Source organism: Palaemon carinicauda, chromosome 38 (genome assembly GCF_036898095.1).
Source record: "Palaemon carinicauda isolate YSFRI2023 chromosome 38, ASM3689809v2, whole genome shotgun sequence".
NCBI classification, from domain to species: Eukaryota; Metazoa; Arthropoda; class Malacostraca; order Decapoda; family Palaemonidae; genus Palaemon; species Palaemon carinicauda.
Window position 1 is genome coordinate 55,591,935 of NC_090762.1, and position 17,850 is coordinate 55,609,784.

General features: G+C 31.8%; 1 protein-coding gene across 1 annotated transcript in view; it reads left to right on the plus strand.

Annotated features, from left to right (window-relative positions):
* LOC137630202 (glucose dehydrogenase [FAD, quinone]-like) overlaps positions 1-14,513 on the plus strand; it is a 19,475-nt gene extending 4,962 nt beyond the window's left edge. The window contains exons 2-13 of the mRNA XM_068361650.1: positions 3,673-3,878; positions 4,964-5,153; positions 6,872-7,003; positions 7,934-8,055; positions 8,472-8,528; positions 9,078-9,191; positions 10,369-10,525; positions 11,054-11,214; positions 11,504-11,681; positions 12,959-13,032; positions 13,340-13,491; positions 14,286-14,513. Coding sequence (XP_068217751.1) covers positions 3,673-3,878; positions 4,964-5,153; positions 6,872-7,003; positions 7,934-8,055; positions 8,472-8,528; positions 9,078-9,191; positions 10,369-10,525; positions 11,054-11,214; positions 11,504-11,681; positions 12,959-13,032; positions 13,340-13,491; positions 14,286-14,433 — 1,691 coding nt within the window. The 3' untranslated portion in view covers positions 14,434-14,513. The remainder of the gene's footprint in view (positions 1-3,672; positions 3,879-4,963; positions 5,154-6,871; positions 7,004-7,933; positions 8,056-8,471; positions 8,529-9,077; positions 9,192-10,368; positions 10,526-11,053; positions 11,215-11,503; positions 11,682-12,958; positions 13,033-13,339; positions 13,492-14,285) is intronic.
* Positions 14,514-17,850: the final 3,337 nt, after the last annotated feature.

The window sequence follows — 17,850 nt, forward strand, 5'->3', positions numbered from 1 at the left end:
ATGCTGATATTGCCAGAGGTGGATTATAAATACATGTGTTTTTTTTTTGTGTGCGTGCACATGCCCATATACCAGCACAGACATCTACGCACATAGTCGCACACACACGCATACAGTACATACTGTATATACATATACGTGTGTATTTATCTATCTATCTATCTATATATATATATATATATATATATATATATATATATATATATATATATATATATATATATATGTGTGTGTGTGTGCGTGCGTGTATGTGTATATATGTATATATACATATATATATACATATATATATATATATGCATTAATATATATATGTATATATATATATATATATATATATATATATATATATATATATATATATATATATATATATACCGGTACATAATAAATGTCTCGTTGAAAATTTCAGAAAGATTCTTCCTTAGAGTAGGAAGCCCTCTTAAAACCCAAGCAAGCTGGACAACCAAGAAAAAAAAAAACTAAGATCTTGAGACTGAACATATATTGTATACATAAGTTCAGAGCTAAGCCCTCTCCTTACTCAAAACGTATTAAGGATTTTGAAAAACGATGGTCCAATGTAATTACATCAGCTTGAGATTCATCTTTGAATAACAATTGATTTTATGATTTTCGTTACGACATGACGAGAGAGAGAGAGAGAGAGAGAGAGGGGGGGGGGGGTCTTGATACCATAAGAGGTCACCTTCGAAGTGTTGCCAACTGACGTTCAAAAATATATATAAAATTCGGTTGATCGTGACATCCGGCTATCAAGGCCAAAAGGCTTTGGTTAAGAGAATTATAAAAAAAAAAAAAAACTTTATTTACTGGTTTTTGATAGAGAAAAAAACATAAAACCAATAAAAACTAAAACCTATTTTATAAGTTTTTTATTATGATATTTATTGTCAAAAATAACCGGTTTATGTTGGCAAAAAGACAAATATTTTTAAATGGTTTCTGTTTATTGTTAATAATTGAGTATTTCTTTTGCTTATTTCATAACTTTAGTATTAACTGAAATAAAGTTTTCCTTTTGTTATAACATCACGTTCAGTCCAAAGCCAATTTAGGATAAATGATAATTGCGTTTATTTTTTTCCACAGTTCAACAATAATCCTTCAAGGTTCCCTTCTACCTTTTTTATTATTTTTCACATAAAATATTTTATTCCCAGGACAATGATTAGATGCAACTTCATTGATTGATAAAACATCAAACATTCAACAAAAAAAAAAATTTCAATGCAAACAGAAACTTACAATGGAAATAGAAACTTACAATTAAAACAGAAATTTTCAATGGACACTGAAACTTACAACGGAAACAGAAACTTTCAATGGAAACAGAAACTTACAATGGAAATAGAAACTTACAATTAAAACAGAAATTTTCAATGGACACTGAAACTTACAACGGAAACAGAAACTTTCAATGGAAACAGAAACTTACAATGGAAACAGAAACTTTCAATGGAAACAGAAACTTTCAATGGATTTCAATGGAAACAGAAACTTACAATGGTAACAGAAACTTACAATGGAAACAGAAACTTTCAATGGAAATAGAAACTTACAATGGAAACAGAAACTTTCAATGGAAATAGAAACTTACAATGGAAACAGAAACTTATAATGGAAACAGAAACTTTCAATGGAAACAGAAACTTTCAATGGATTTCAATGGAAACAGAAACTTACAATGGTAACAGAAACTTACAATGGAAACAGAAACTTTCAATGGAAATAGAAACTTACAATGGAAACAGAAACTTACAATGAAAACAGAAACTTTCAATGGACACTGAAACTTTCAATAGAAACAGAAACTTACAATGGAAACAGAAACTTTCAACGGAAACAGAAACTTACAATGGAAACAGAAACTTTCAATGGAAACAGAAACTTTCAATGGATTTCAATGGAAACAGAAACTTACAATGGAAACAGAAACTTTCAATGGAAATAGAAACTTACAATGGAAACAGAAACTTTCAATGGAAATAGAAACTTACAATGGAAACAGAAACTTTCAATGGAAATAGAAACTTACAATGGAAACAGAAACTTTCAATGGAAACAGAAACTTACAATGGAAATAGAAACTTACAATGGATACAGAAACTTACAATTAAAACAGAAATTTTCAATGGACACTGAAACTTACAACGGAAACAGAAACTTTCAATGGAAACAGAAACTTACAATGGAAACAGAAACTTTCAATAGAAACAGAAACTTTCAATGGAAACAGAAACTTTCAATGGAAATAGAAACTTACAATGGAAACAGAAACTTTCAATGGAAACATAAACTTACAATGGAAACAGAAACTTTCAATGGAAATAGAAACTTACAATGGAAACAGAAACTTTCAATGGAAATAGAAACTTACATTGGTAACAGAAACTTTCAATGGAAACATAAACTTACAATGGAAACAGAAACTTTCAATGGAAATAGAAACTTACAATGGAAACAGAAACTTACAATGGAAACTGAAACTTTCAATGGAAACAGAAACTTTCAATGGAAACAGAAACATTAAAAGGAAACAGAAGTTCCTTGTTTCTTTTTCGATCTGCAAATGTTCCGACTCAATTAAAACCAATGATGTTAATTAATAATCCAGAAGTTAGTAAGCAATCAAAAGTGTGCAAAGTAACTTTGGAGGCTTTTTGAGCGGACCGGGTCAATAATTGAGACGTGGGTGAATATTTACTGTAGCACAATATTCCTAATGAAGAAATTAAGAAGGTCCTGGTGAATTTACTATACGCACTTGAACTGTTCTTATGCAAATAATTGGGGGAAACCCGTGTTCCCTGAAAATTTATAAATTTAAATTTTCCAAATTTATGACTAAAAACACATTAAAAAAAAAAAAAAAAAAAAAAAAAAAAAAACTACATAACCTAACCTAGGAGGCGTATTCTTACCTACCCTCAACCTTGTGTTCAGTTCCCAACCGGCTTCACTCTAGCCAAGGTGACACTAAATATAATTCGGAAATAAAAAAATCTAGCTTCAAACAAAGATAAAAAAAAATCCCATGATGAAAATCGATTTGACAAGTAATAGATTTTACGTTTGTCTCCACAAATTACATACATTCCATACCAAGTCTTGTTTATTCTGAACAATAAGTTTTGATTTCGGAAGCCGTTGGTATCCGATGGGAAACATCATTGAACGAAAAAAAATAATTCCTCGTCTTTCTCAACCTTTTTTTCTCTTGACCTTGTTTTTTTTTTAATATTTCATTCCTGAGCTGTCTGTTGGCAATGGATAAATATTTATTTCTGAAGAACCTCGAATCGATAAAAAAAATTTTTAATCAACTATATCCGGTTCTTCCCTGTTTTCCAGATGGCCTTTTTTTTCAGGGAAAATGATTGACAGTAAAAAACCTCTCCCAGAAATGTCTTTGTTACCGCAATAAGAAATATTTCATTTTCCCAAAATGGGTGGTGTTGTGTCCTTAGCCATTTGAGAAGAGTTCCATTACAATAATTGATATACAGTACATACATACATACATGCATACATACATACATACATACATACATATATATATATATATATATATATATATATATATATATATATATATATATATATATATATATATATATATATACTGATTACAACTCGTTCCTATTTCAGTTGGAAGCGGCGCTGGAGGGGGCGTCGTGGCATCCCGACTGGCAGAGGTGCCTGCCTGGAATGTCCTGCTGCTGGAAGCGGGTCCTTTACCACCCCAGGACAGTTACATCCCGGGACTGTACGCTTTTGGGTACATACGGGGCAATAACGACTGGAACTACGCTACGGAACCTCAGGACAATGCTCTTAAAAGCTTTGTTGGCAGGGTAGGTAGGATCCCCATTAAAGGACCTTGGGTAGGATCATTGTTTACCAATTTTTTTTTTTTTTTTGACAGATTAAAGGTTTTCTTATGCTTGTCGGTATATCTTTCAACTGCCTTTTTTTTCTACTGCTCTTTCTTCATCATCATCATCTCCTACGCCTATTGAAGCAATGGGCCTCGATTAGATTTCGTCAGTCGTCTCTATCTTGAGATTCTAATGAAATACTTCTCCATTCATTATCTCCTACTTCACGCTATATAGTCCTCAGCTAAGTTGGCCTGGGTCTTCCAACTCTCTTAATACCTTGTGGAGCCCAATTGAAAGTTCTTTAATAATAATAAATTTTAATTGTGACTTCTATTAATACTGTCAACGAAAGGAAATAGTGATACGCGTGTAGAATGACAAATGATTGATTTGGAGTTCATTGGGATTCAGTGTAGAGTGACAATAAATTTCTTTAACCTATATAGTACTATTTCACAACATATTCACGCAAGAAGAGCATAATTTCGGTTGCCTTCATAACAGATTACAATAGAGTAAATCATTATTGATATTAGACAAATTCAAGTGTTTTGATCTTCGTATAAGTGATTGTCTTCAATTGCCTTCCTTTATCACGTAAACTAGACAACTGACAACGAGAAGTGTTCAATATTAATATTATTACATTCACTTTCTGATTCCAGGGGCAATTATTACCCCTCGCACCTAATCCCTTAGGTTTACTGCAAGTTTCCGTAATTGCTTTTTATGTATACCTCCCTTAAACAACTTATAGCATTAACTTTATATTCATCTAGATTCTAGAGTTAGACTATGATTGCAAAATGATCAGTTACATGCAGAACCGTATCTAGATATAAAAGACATAATGTATCATGAACAATAATCTCAGAAACATTTGAGTATTTACGCCAAACGCATTATTATTATTATTATTATTATTATTATTATTATTATTATTATTATTATTTGTAGTAGTAGTGGTGGTAGTAGTAGTAGTAGTAGTAGTAGTAGTAGTAGTAGTAGTAGTCCTAATATCATTATCATTATCATTATTATTATTATTATTATTTCAGCGAGCTACTATCCCACATGGCAAAGTATTGGGAGGGTCAACGATAACAAATGGGATGTTGTATGTTCGAGGAAATAGTAAAGACTTCGACCACTGGGCGTCGCTGGGGAACACGGGCTGGGACTACGAGACCTGCCTTCACTACTTCAGGAAGAGCGAAAATTACAGGGGTGAAAAACTGGGAGAATCAGGTAAATAGAAGGGTAAACTGGGAAACACAAACACACACAAACATACACACACACACACACACACACACACACACACATATATATATATATATACATATATATATATATATATATATATATATATATATATATATATATATATATATATATATATATATATATGAATATACATCACTAGCACACGTGATTTCAATCAATGTAAATATCACCCACGAATGACATTTAATACCGAATTCTATCTTGGGAATATATTTCCACTTGGAATTCATTTTATGGTAACAGCTTCTGGCCAGAAGCTGTTACCATAAAATGAATTCCAAGTGGATATATATTCCCAAGATAGAATTCGGTATTAAATGCCATTCGTGGGTGATATATATATATATATATATATATATATATATATATATATATATATATATATATATATATATATATATGCATCAATCATCCATCTTCTGTACACACTATTGTCCTTCTTGGATGTCAAAGGCCTTCTTATTATGCCATCTATATAACCCTTTCCACGGCGTTTGAATTTTCAATAACTTATTTTCGACCATTCTTCCCATATGGCCAAATTTCTTAACCCGCTCTTATTCCTCTCATATCGCGGTTTCTACTTTTTTTTCACTCAATTAATTCTTCACTTCAACGGCTCCAACACTTTTTTCCATGAACATTTAACATCCACAGTTCCATAATTCCCTACTTTGGTTTCCACCTGAGACCTCTTGCACACATTCTACAGCATTACTTGTTTCGCCTACTCTGTGATTTACCTCTTCCCTTTTCTTAGCATAATCTGATATATTTACTCCTCGATATTCATATGAGGCATTACTTTTATCATTTCACCATCCATACAAACATTCATTACTACATCTTAGTTCCTATTTACCTCCAATGCCTTATTTTCCCCACATTACTCTCAATTCTCCTACCTAACATTTTCAGAGTCTTTACCAAGCCTATGCAATTTCTCTTCATTCTTTTTATTACAAATTGTATCATATCCAGATATCTACCATTCTACAACCCATTCATAATTTATTTTCTTATCGCATAACTGTACCAACATCCTCTGTCCTATTTCTGACTTAACGTATCCCAACATTCATAAATGTTTAAAATTCATAGAGGATTGCACATTCTCATCTTGAGTCCAGTTTTATTCGCACCCGTAACTATCCTACTTATCATAAAAAAACTTTTCAACACTTTCAACAGTGTACCGTAGATTATCAACATCCACACGTCTCTCTTTCTCTCTCTCTCTCTCTCTCTCTCTCTCTCTCTCTCTCTCTCTCTCTATTTATATATAATATAATATATAAACACACACATACATACATACATATATATATATATATATATATATATATATACAATATATATATATATATGTATATATACATACATACATACATACATACATATAAGCATATACACACATATACTTAATGTTATGTATTCAAGTAAAATGCTTATATACTTATAAATTTCATGCATGCTATACAATTTTGTTTTTTTAATATAATAATTGTGGATATTGAGCGATGGAGAAAAATAATAATGCAATAGAGTAAACAATAGATAATATTGGAACAATAAATAAAATATAGAAACATTAAACAATAACGTCAATAAAAAGCTTATAACTGAATAATCCAGTATTAAAAGACAATGATATGAAGGGTTTTAGCATGATTTGGCAGAGCTGTACCATGGCCGTGGCGGTCCAATGTCGGTCACGGGGTCCCAGCCGGGGGATTTGTCTGTGGCTTTCTTAGCGGCAGGTATAGAACACGGCTTTGACATCATTGATCCAAATGGACCTGTGCAGACTGGTAAGTAACTCTCGGGAGACTTTTCTTTTTTTAAATGATTCGTGGTTAATATGAAAACTAAGGCTAGCAATAAGTCATTTTTTTTTAAATGCATCGTAATTGAGAAAAGTTACGAATATTTCCTTGCCATGAGCACTAATAATTTTTGTACCCCTCCCCCCACCTCCCCCCCCCCCCAAGAAAAAAAAAACAATATAGAAATTAGAATCGCCTCTCGCTTTGATATTAAACAACTTTTAATGTTTTTTCCTGCTCGATTTCTTTGTTTTCTCATGTATTAGCTTGATCATCTCGTACATTCCAAAATATGAAAAATATAAAAAAAAAATCACTAAAAGGGTAACGTTCATTTCGAGTTGAGCAGAAATTTCTGAATAAATATTTTCTTTATGCCTGGACTGGATAACGGCTTTTGGTTACCTAGTCCGCTGGTTATACATCAGTAAAATGCCATATCAAATTCTAATAAAATGTATAAGTAACTGCTTTCTGGTTTGAATAAAAAGGTGTTTGGATACATCAAGAGTTGTGGTAGCTTACTGGAAACATCCCTGTCTAATATCTGTTGGACGGGGGTTCGACACCCGCTCAAGCTCTATAGTGTCTAGTTGTGTCTGCAACCTCATCATCCTTGCGAACTAAGGATGTGGCATTTTGGGAAGCCTTTAGGTCTACCTGCCGAGTCATCAGCAGTTATTGCCTGGCTCTTCCAGGTGTTAGCTTGATGGAGAAGTGGCTTAGGTGCTGATCATATGCGCATATGGTCAATCTCGAGCACACTGTCCTGTCCATTGCCTCTGCTCATGAGCGACCTCTAACTAACAAAGAAATCATCCACCGATAGATTGTGGATATTCATCTTTCCCTGAATCTCCCCAAACTAGGACTTTTTTTATTCTAGTCTCATATATCTTATCTTATTTCTTTCAGGTTTCGCTAAACCATATTTCAACATCGGAGATGGCATCAGATCTTCCGTGGCTTACTCGTTCATAAGACCGGCTGCTGCGTGGCCCAATCTTCATATATTGCATAGTGCTACAGTACAAAAGGTAGTTATACATTTTATAAAAACGTTTGATTTTTATAAGAATCTCCTTATGACACATATCTTTCATATAACGCTTTCTGAAATCTAAATACTTCTTTCGATTCGCATTTATGGTAAACGACAGATCATTATGAATGGTGATGTTAGACTATAATACATGTATATTATCTCTTAGCTCTACCAAGGCATGATAATAATATTGTCTGAAAATAGAAACAAAATTCACGATTCTTACTCCATTACAAACTCACATCAGCTTTACGAGACTAGAATGAAAATAATCGTGCATAAACTTTCTGTATGACATATGTACTTTTATGAGGGAAAGCAGATCAAATTACCATTTTGTAACTGTTTGCTTATATTCCCACATTTAAATATAATGTCACTGTTTTATCTCTCCATCCTTAATTCCAGATCATCGTGGGGGATGACAAAAAAGCCAAGGGGGTAATATTCAAATACGAGGGCGAGGTCAGTGTGGTTTTGATTTCTTTATAATTTCAAGTATTGCTATAAGGATAAGATCTAAACGTTGTAACAGGATATTATTATTATCATTATTATTATTATTATTATTATTATTATTATTATTATTATTGTTATTATTATTATTATTATTAACTAAGCAACAACCCTAGCTGTAAAAGCAGGACGCTATCTTTCAAAGGGCTCAACAGAGAAAAATACCACAGTGAACAAATGAAACAGTGAAATCAATAAACTGTAGGAAATGAAATGAATAAAGAACATAAAATATCTTAAAGATTACATTTCATATAGGCTTTTTTTCTTATAAAATCAGCATCCTTTAATTTCTAAGATAACTGCACGAGATTTATCTCTGATCCCCCCATTCAAAAACCACTAATTACAGTAGATTCTGAAATTACAACTTATTTCTCGATTGGTTAAATATTAATTTAAACTGAGCCCTTCTTGTCGCTCTAACAGGAAGCTACGTAAAAAGTAAATCTTTATTTATAATCAATGCTATTAAAAGTTCGCCTTCTTCCATTCCAGTTGTATAAAGCGTTCTCTAGCAAAGAGGTCATTGTCAGCGCTGGAGCTATTGGGTCCCCAAAACTTCTTATGCTCTCCGGTATAGGACCGGAGGAACATTTGCTGGAACATGGGGTGAGTTTATACTATGTAATTATCATCACTATTTACATTATCATTGTAATTATAATCATTATTATCATCATTAATATTAGTAGCAGTATTAGTATGATTATTACTAAGCTACAACACTAGTTAAAAAAGCACGATGCTATAAGCCTTAGGGCTCCCCGTTCAACATAAAAAACCACAGCAAGTTTGAACTACTGATGTTCCACCGATTCAATTGCCAGATTAGGACGATCATTTGTAGTAAAAAGCGAGGCAACTGAATAGCCTTTCTAAGGCTTGACTGAATAATTGGGTCTTGAATTATACTTGAAAATTGAAGCATGGATAAAGAAGTTGGATAACTTAGTTGAAGGTCTATTGCGTAACTTTAGACATTGGTTTAATTGGTAGACAGTAGACAATAAACGGAAAGTACGATACCAAAATGAGTGCAACTGAGACCTAAAGTAATGCTGTTAAAATATATCTAAAACCTTCCACTATGTACCGCATAAAGCCTTCAATATATTGAAACCAGTTCATAGAGTACGATGGAAAACATTAACAGCTTGTGGAATATCATGCATCATGCATTCAATACATACAAATCCTTTTCTGTAGCCTACTTATAAACTCGGGGATTTTGAGTATCAAAAGCAATTATATGTTGGTTTGTTATAAAGAAACAAATATTATTTTTTCAAGTATTACGTTTGAGTTTGTAGTCTATGAAGGAAATGCTCTTTTCACAGATGAATGATTTTCACATGCTTTGTCTTTTATTACTTGCTATTACAGATAAAGTATATATATACATATATATATATATATATATATATATATACATATATATATATATATATATATATACTATATATATACTATATATATATATATATATATATATATATATATACTATATATATACTATATATATATATATATACTATATATATACTATATATATATATATATATATATACTATATATATACTATATATATATATATATATATATATATATATACTATATATATATATATATATATATATATACTATATATATATATATATATATATACTATATATATACATATATATATACTATATATATACATATATATATATACATATATATATATATATATATATATATATATATATATATATATATATATATCAATAAACCAAATTTATTTCAGATACCACCCATAGCTCCCGTTCCGGGAGTTGGCCAGAATCTACAAGACCACGTGGGCGTATATGGCCTTGTCTGGACAATTAATAAACATTCCTCTTCATCTCAAAGGAAAATCTTTGCTCCCGGAGCAGTTGAGCAATATGTGACAGGAAGGGAAGGTTAGTGTTTTCTAATCCTCAACAGAATTATACTCTTCAATATTTAGGACATAAAGGAAGGAGGTGAACTGTTTCTGTACTTACATGGGTGACCCATCAATATATGTATCAGAATTTTTGGGGTCCGTGTGGTGGTTTTGTGGGGGGGAGGGGGTACTTTTCATTAAGCAGCCCATGTTGACTTTTCAGTCTAGATATACAATAAATGTTGGCACAGCTACCTGGAAAAGCATTAGCTTGATCTCAAGGAAAGTCTCGCTAAATAAAACCTGCACTGAAAGTTTCTGGACGGGTTGGACGCTACTGCTCTAGCTCAGTACAGAAGATTTTACCCACCTAATACTGGAAACTTAGGGTTAGAAATGCTCTTTGTTCTTGAATCTTCCAAGTAAAATGAGATGTAAACCAAAGGAATCTTAATCGACATGCAACATTAATCTCAGATACGTAGACACAACCAGAAACACTATTCCAACACTGACTCTTCACCCAGAAACAAGGACGACTCAATCTACTTTTTGCCGCCAGGTGTCTACGCCGCCCCTATCGGAGATGTCGCCAACGCATGGTTCGCAGTTAATGGAGGCCTCGACAGTGACTACCCTGATGTTCAAATCTCGCTTTCACCTGGGCCGTTTCACATTGACAAAGGGCTATTTATTCCCTATATCTTCGGCCTTGATAAAGGGGTAAAGGCATACTATACATTGTCCTTCGAGAAATGAATGAACTTGATAATTGATTTGAATAACTAATTTTTGAGATTTCAGTTCATTAGGTGTATTTTATAATGGAATTTTTCTTATTCAGTTGCATAGAATATTGTTTCATATCATACCTACATCATTTAAGTTACAGTGAACTAATGATCTTGCATTTTTCCACTCCACTAAACTGATTCATTTTTTTTTCTTTTTTTTTTTTTTACATTTAAATTCAATGAACCCCAGTAACCGAATTCACATTTCTTCGAAACAGTTCTATTTACGATATTACACTCCGTTATTTGGAGAGGACGGCTTCACACTACTGATCAATCAACTCCGACCCAAAAGTACTGGATCGGTCACTCTCAGGTCAAGCAACCCAGATGACCTACCCTTAATTGATCCTAAATATTTGAGTCACGAAGATGATGTGTACACCTTGCTCAAAGGTAGGGATTATTATTATTATTATTATTATTATTATTATTATTATTATTATTACTGTTATTGTTATTGTTATTATTATTATTAGACTACGCCCTCTGCTAAAAAAAGATGGATAAATATTTAGATAAATACACACGCATACCATGATATGGCTACTTCCTTTTCCCCCTACCCGAGAGATGGGGAGAGAAACAGTAGTTCTATATATATATATATATATATATATATATATATATATATATATATATATATATACATATATATATATATATGCATATATATATATATATATATATATATATATATATATATAGGCCTACAACCAGAACCTTGCTCTTCATTTTATAAGGGGAATATTATTATTATTATTATTATTATTATTATTATTATTATTATTATTATTATTATTATTATTATTATTATTTCCTAAGCTACAGCCCTAGTTGGCAAAACAGGATGCTGTAAGCCCAAGGGCTCCAACAGGGAAAATAGCCCAGTGAGGAAAGGAAATATGGAAGTAAACAAGAAGTTTAAGAACAATAACGAAATATATCTTTTATATACAAACTATATAAACTTCAAAATAACTAGAGTAAGAGAAACAAGATATAAAAGTGTGCCTGAATGTAGTAGTAGTAGTAGTAGTAGTAGTAGTAGTAGTAGTAGTATAATATTTATTATAAAAACGCTCTTTGAATTAAGTATAAAATAGCAGTTAGAAAAAAATAGAAAGCGCACATAATAACAAATGATATTTTCAATTTTCTAGTAGATAATCAAATTTCCTCAATTTCCGTATAATCTTTTCGACGGCTATTTTACTGCGTTTTGCCCAGTGCATATATATATATATATATATATATATATATATATATATATATATATATATATATATATATATATAGACAGTATATATATATATATATATATATACATATATATGTGTGTATATGTATATATGCATATACATATATATATATATATATATATATATATATATATATATATATATATATATACATATATATATATTCATATATACATATTCATATTTATATATATATGTATATATATATATATATATATACATATGTATATGTATATATATATATATATATATCTGTATATGCATATATACAGTATATACAAAAAACTTCTTCCCCATATAAGGATCAAACCTTAGTTTCTTCAAATGAAAGGCAAGGTCGCTATCAATCACGCAACTATGTACAGTAATTCTTTATGTATATTATTTCATTAATAAAATACTCTCTTTTAGGAATCAAAGCAGCCGTAATACTAGGGAATACGACTGTGTTCAGAGAGAAATTCGGTGCCAAGCTCTACGATGAGGTAAGTACATTTTTCATATTGTTTAAGCACAAAATTTAAACAATGTTTAAATAATAGGATTTAAAAAACTATAAGATCACACTATAATATTCTGTAAACTATGATTTGTCCTTAAATTTTCTTGATATTTTAAATATATAATCATAGAATTGTGTTTTTCAGCTATTATTATTCTAAGTCATATCATAATCATATTAAATTACATTAAGCTTCCTACAATGCAACGCATTATTATTATTATTATTATTATTATTATTATTATTATTATTATTATTATTATTATTATTATTGAAAATGCCATCTGCAGCCAATCGAAGGATGTGCAGGAGAAACATTCGGATCAGACAGGTATTGGATCTGCTACATACGCCACATGACATCTTCCTTTTGGCATCCGGCTGGGACTTGCAAGATGGGGCCTTCCAGTGACCCCCTAGCCGTCGTCGACCCACGATTAAGGTGACAAAATACAAGGGCTTCTTCGTCAGTAGTAAATGTATATTGTTGATAGGAATTTGTGACACCTAATGTGATGGGCGTAAATAACAAGATAATGCTGTTCTATTTGTACGTATTTTTATTCATTCATGACGATATGGTAAATGAATTAGTATTATGTAAAAATTACAAGCGCATAAAATCACTTAGACCCCTTAGAAAAAACATTGTCGGTCCAATTGTTAATACCGTCATTATCATCATTGTTAATACCGTTATTATCATCATTATCATCATCTTTATTAACACAATTATTGCAATTATGTAAAAATTATACAAGTATAAAACCACTAAGACCCATTAGAAAAACATTGTCAGTCCAATTGTTAATATCGTTATTATCATCATTATCATTATTAACACAATTATTGCATGGAGAAATCCTGGAAACTTAATTTTACAGGAACTTTTACCCGATACAAAGTCGGCCCTCTGATACACTATTATTTCTATTATCATTATAATCATTTTAATATTTCTGTTATGAGTATGATTATCAGTATTATCCATATGTTCATTATCATCATGTATCTATTATCATTATCATCATTAAATTGAAGAAAACACTGTGTATACAAATACAATCACATATCGTTGTATATTCGGTCACAAAGTTGAAGAGGAATCTCCTGACTCAGAATATACAACGATATATGACCGGGAATTTTAAATAGTCGCCATTATTATTATTATTATTATTATTATTATTATTATTATTATTATTATTATTATTATTATTATTATTATTGCGACAGAGTTCACGGAGTGAAAGGCCTGAGAGTCATAGACGCCTCCATAATGCCCGTCATCGTGTCCGCTAACCCTATGGCAACCACGATCATGATTGGAGAAAAGGGCGCTGACCTCATCAAGCAGGACTGGGGTCTCAACGTCGGGTACTGATTGCAGCGTTGCCAAATGTACTAAAGATAGTTATTATAATACTACCTAAAGAGAGAGCATTAAGAATGAATTTTGTTAGGAAAATTGTTATTGAGTTTTATTAACCTGCACTCGAAAGATTTATTGAGGATATTTGCTATCCTGAATGATCATAAGCATGACTCCAGTAAGGAAGTTCTGTGGATCACAATACATATAGGTCAATATAATAGAAGGTTTTTGAATCGATTTTATCATTTCCTGCTTGGTTTGTTTGTTAATAGGAATACGCAGAAATCTATGCGTAGATTTTTGTACGTAGATTTTCATCAACAACTGGCAAAATGAGGGTCTAATCATGAGAAAAAGAACTAAAATTTTGACAGGGATAAGAATGCAATTTTTTTGGAAAATAGCCCTTTAAAGGATTGAATTGCTTACCTTGGCGGAGGTTTGCGGTTACTTAATTTTTATTTTGCCATTTTAGATTATAAATCAGTAGTTGTAGGAGATGAATGCTCCTGTGTATTGAAATGGGTTTGATTGATTAAGATATTTGATATGACGTTACATCTACTCGGTTGATAAAAAATAAATCCCCCAGAAAAGGTAGACATTATATTTGCATTGAATATAAAAGAAATTACCAAATAAAAACTGATATAATCAAATATATTATAAAAAGGAGATAAAAACAGAAATTGATTGTTGAAAGTTTTCGAGGAAATAAGGAAAATTATAAGGTAGAGCATGCTTAGCATTCACGTGTTGATAGTGACGTCAAAAGAAAAGCCAGGAATGACTGGAGAGAATAGTTAGACAGGAAAGCAGATGAGACTGACAAAGCTATGAATTCAAGAACAGGCTATGATGTAAGAATTGCCTATAGAATCATTAATGAAATTTTTACGGGGGCAAAATAAAAGAAGCATACACTAATAAAAAATACGGATGGATCTGTTATAACAACAGAAGATGATGAAAGACAAAGTTGGATGGAACACTTTAGTGACGTCACGAATAAGAGATATGAAGAGAATAATTTGATTGATATACCTGAAGCTGAGGAAAGACCTTGATGTGCCCATTAATGAATTCAGTGTATTTGAAGTCGAAGCTATCATTAAAAAAACTCAAGCGGTGTAAAGCCCCTGGATACGATGGAAAAACTACTGAGATGAAACCGAAAATGAATTGACTCCAAGAATACTTACAAGATTATTTTGTAGAATGTGGCATAAAGAAGTAAAGTCTGATGAATGGGAATTAAGAGTATTGGTGAAAATGGCTAAAAAAAAGATCTGACTGATTGTAATAATTACAGAAGCATCACACTTACGTCAGTTGTCATGAAAATATTCGAAAGAGACAAGAGAGAAAGATTGATGAAAAGCTGAGAGATGAACAAGCAGGATTTAGAAAAGGTAGTTGTACTGACCAAACTTTTATTTTAAGGCATGTTGTACAGCAATGGGTAGAATTTATAATACACTTTTAATAGCTACTGTGGACTATTGAAAAGCCTTTTATAGTGTGGACCGGCCAAGTTTGTGGATAGTCCTGCTGTATTAGGGAGTCCCCCTTAAATTTGTACATTTGATTAAGTCTGTTCATGAACACAGCAGGCGCGAAAGTTAAAGTTGGTGGAGTCCTATCAAATGAATTTCCAGTGAACAGTGGAGTACTCCAAGGGAATGTGTTGTCCCATATGTTGTTAATCATCCTAAAGGATTTTGCAATGCATAGAACACTTTGGGGTAGTGGAGAAGGATTGAACTGTATTGAAAATAGGAAATTAGCTGACCTAGAGTGTGTTGATAACTCTGTCTTTACTAGCAGAACACAACAGGATTTGCAATGCCTACTTACCAGAGTGCATGAAATACCACATGAGGTTGGGCTCAAAATAAATAGAAGAAAGACAAAGATGATGAGAACGGAATATGCAATGGAAGATGAAATATCGTTGGAAGGAGAAAGGATTAACGAGGTAAATCATTTAAATATTTAGGGACTATGATCCCTAATACAGTCTTTAGAATTGGAGTTTAATTAAAGATTGAAAATACTAAAATCAGACAGTGGCTAGGTTAAGTAAAATTTTGAAATCAAATCACATATAAAAATCAGGCTATATATCACTTTAGAGAGACCGGTGTTACCGTATGGACATGAGCCATGGTATGACAATGAAGCTATCTACAATAGATTTAGTAGATTTGAGAACAAAGCCCTCATATGAATATTGGGATTTAAATGAGAGGACAGAGGTAGATGGAGATGGTTTGGGCATAGTCTTCGCACTCCCCAAGAGAGATTAGTTTCCCAAACTTTCTATTGGGCTACACAAGGCACTAGAAGAGTTAGAAGACCCAGGCTGAGGACTATGAATCGTGAAGTAAGAAATGATGAATGGAAAAGTATTGATAGAGATGGCTGGCGAAATCTAACCGAGGTCCTGTGCGTCAATAGGGGTAGGAAGAGATGATGATGATGATGATGATGATGATGAAAGCACTACGAGATATATAGTACCAACTTGATCGATTTTCATAAACAAATTTTGAAAATAGATAAACAGATGTTTAATATATTTCTTACTTACGACACATGAAATGGTCATTAACATTAAAGGTGTATTGAAAATTAGCATTACCTATATATAGAAAAGGATAAATGAATAAATATATATTGTCATGCTCTGTAGAGTGAGTGATACTTTCCAAGATAGAAAATAGACCCAACGTTTGTCCTGTTGGTAGATTTCGTTTAAACAAATGTTCGATTTCTCTCTTAGATTTAAACTAGATAAATACTATGAACTATCAATAAGTGAATTATGCAAAGCGTGTGAGATTAGCAGGAATTACATGGTTGTTTTTAAGGTAAATTTCCTTGCATGGATTATTTAGCTTCTCTGATATGACAGTTATAAAAAAAACTTCAAAATCCATTAAGTATATCATGGTTAAAAACATAGGCTAAGCTATTATACAAAATGTTGTTGGAACTGAGGGAGATAAAGCATAAAATTAAGAAGGAATAACAAAGTGAAGAGTCCTCCCTGAAAATCTATGCCATTTTCTTACTTTGCTGAGGTAGTTTTTTTTTAAAGAAAACGGTCTTTCTCAAACTCTTGCGGTAACTCAAGATATTTTATTGGCCTATCCACTTATCTCATGTACGTATATGTTGAAATCGCGACAACTGACATGTTATAATAATAGAATATGTATTATACTCACGAAAGGACAAGTGAAAGGGTTTAACTTGGGCTATCACTTATTCATTAATACGTTTTCGCATTGAATTACAAGTGAATCTATAATATATTTGCTCTATTTTTCTGGGGTAGTTTGCATCCAAGAAACCAGTTTTATTATAGTTACATACGGAAAAGGCTTTTCTACTAAAATAAGGTGCTTCCTATAGAAAAGC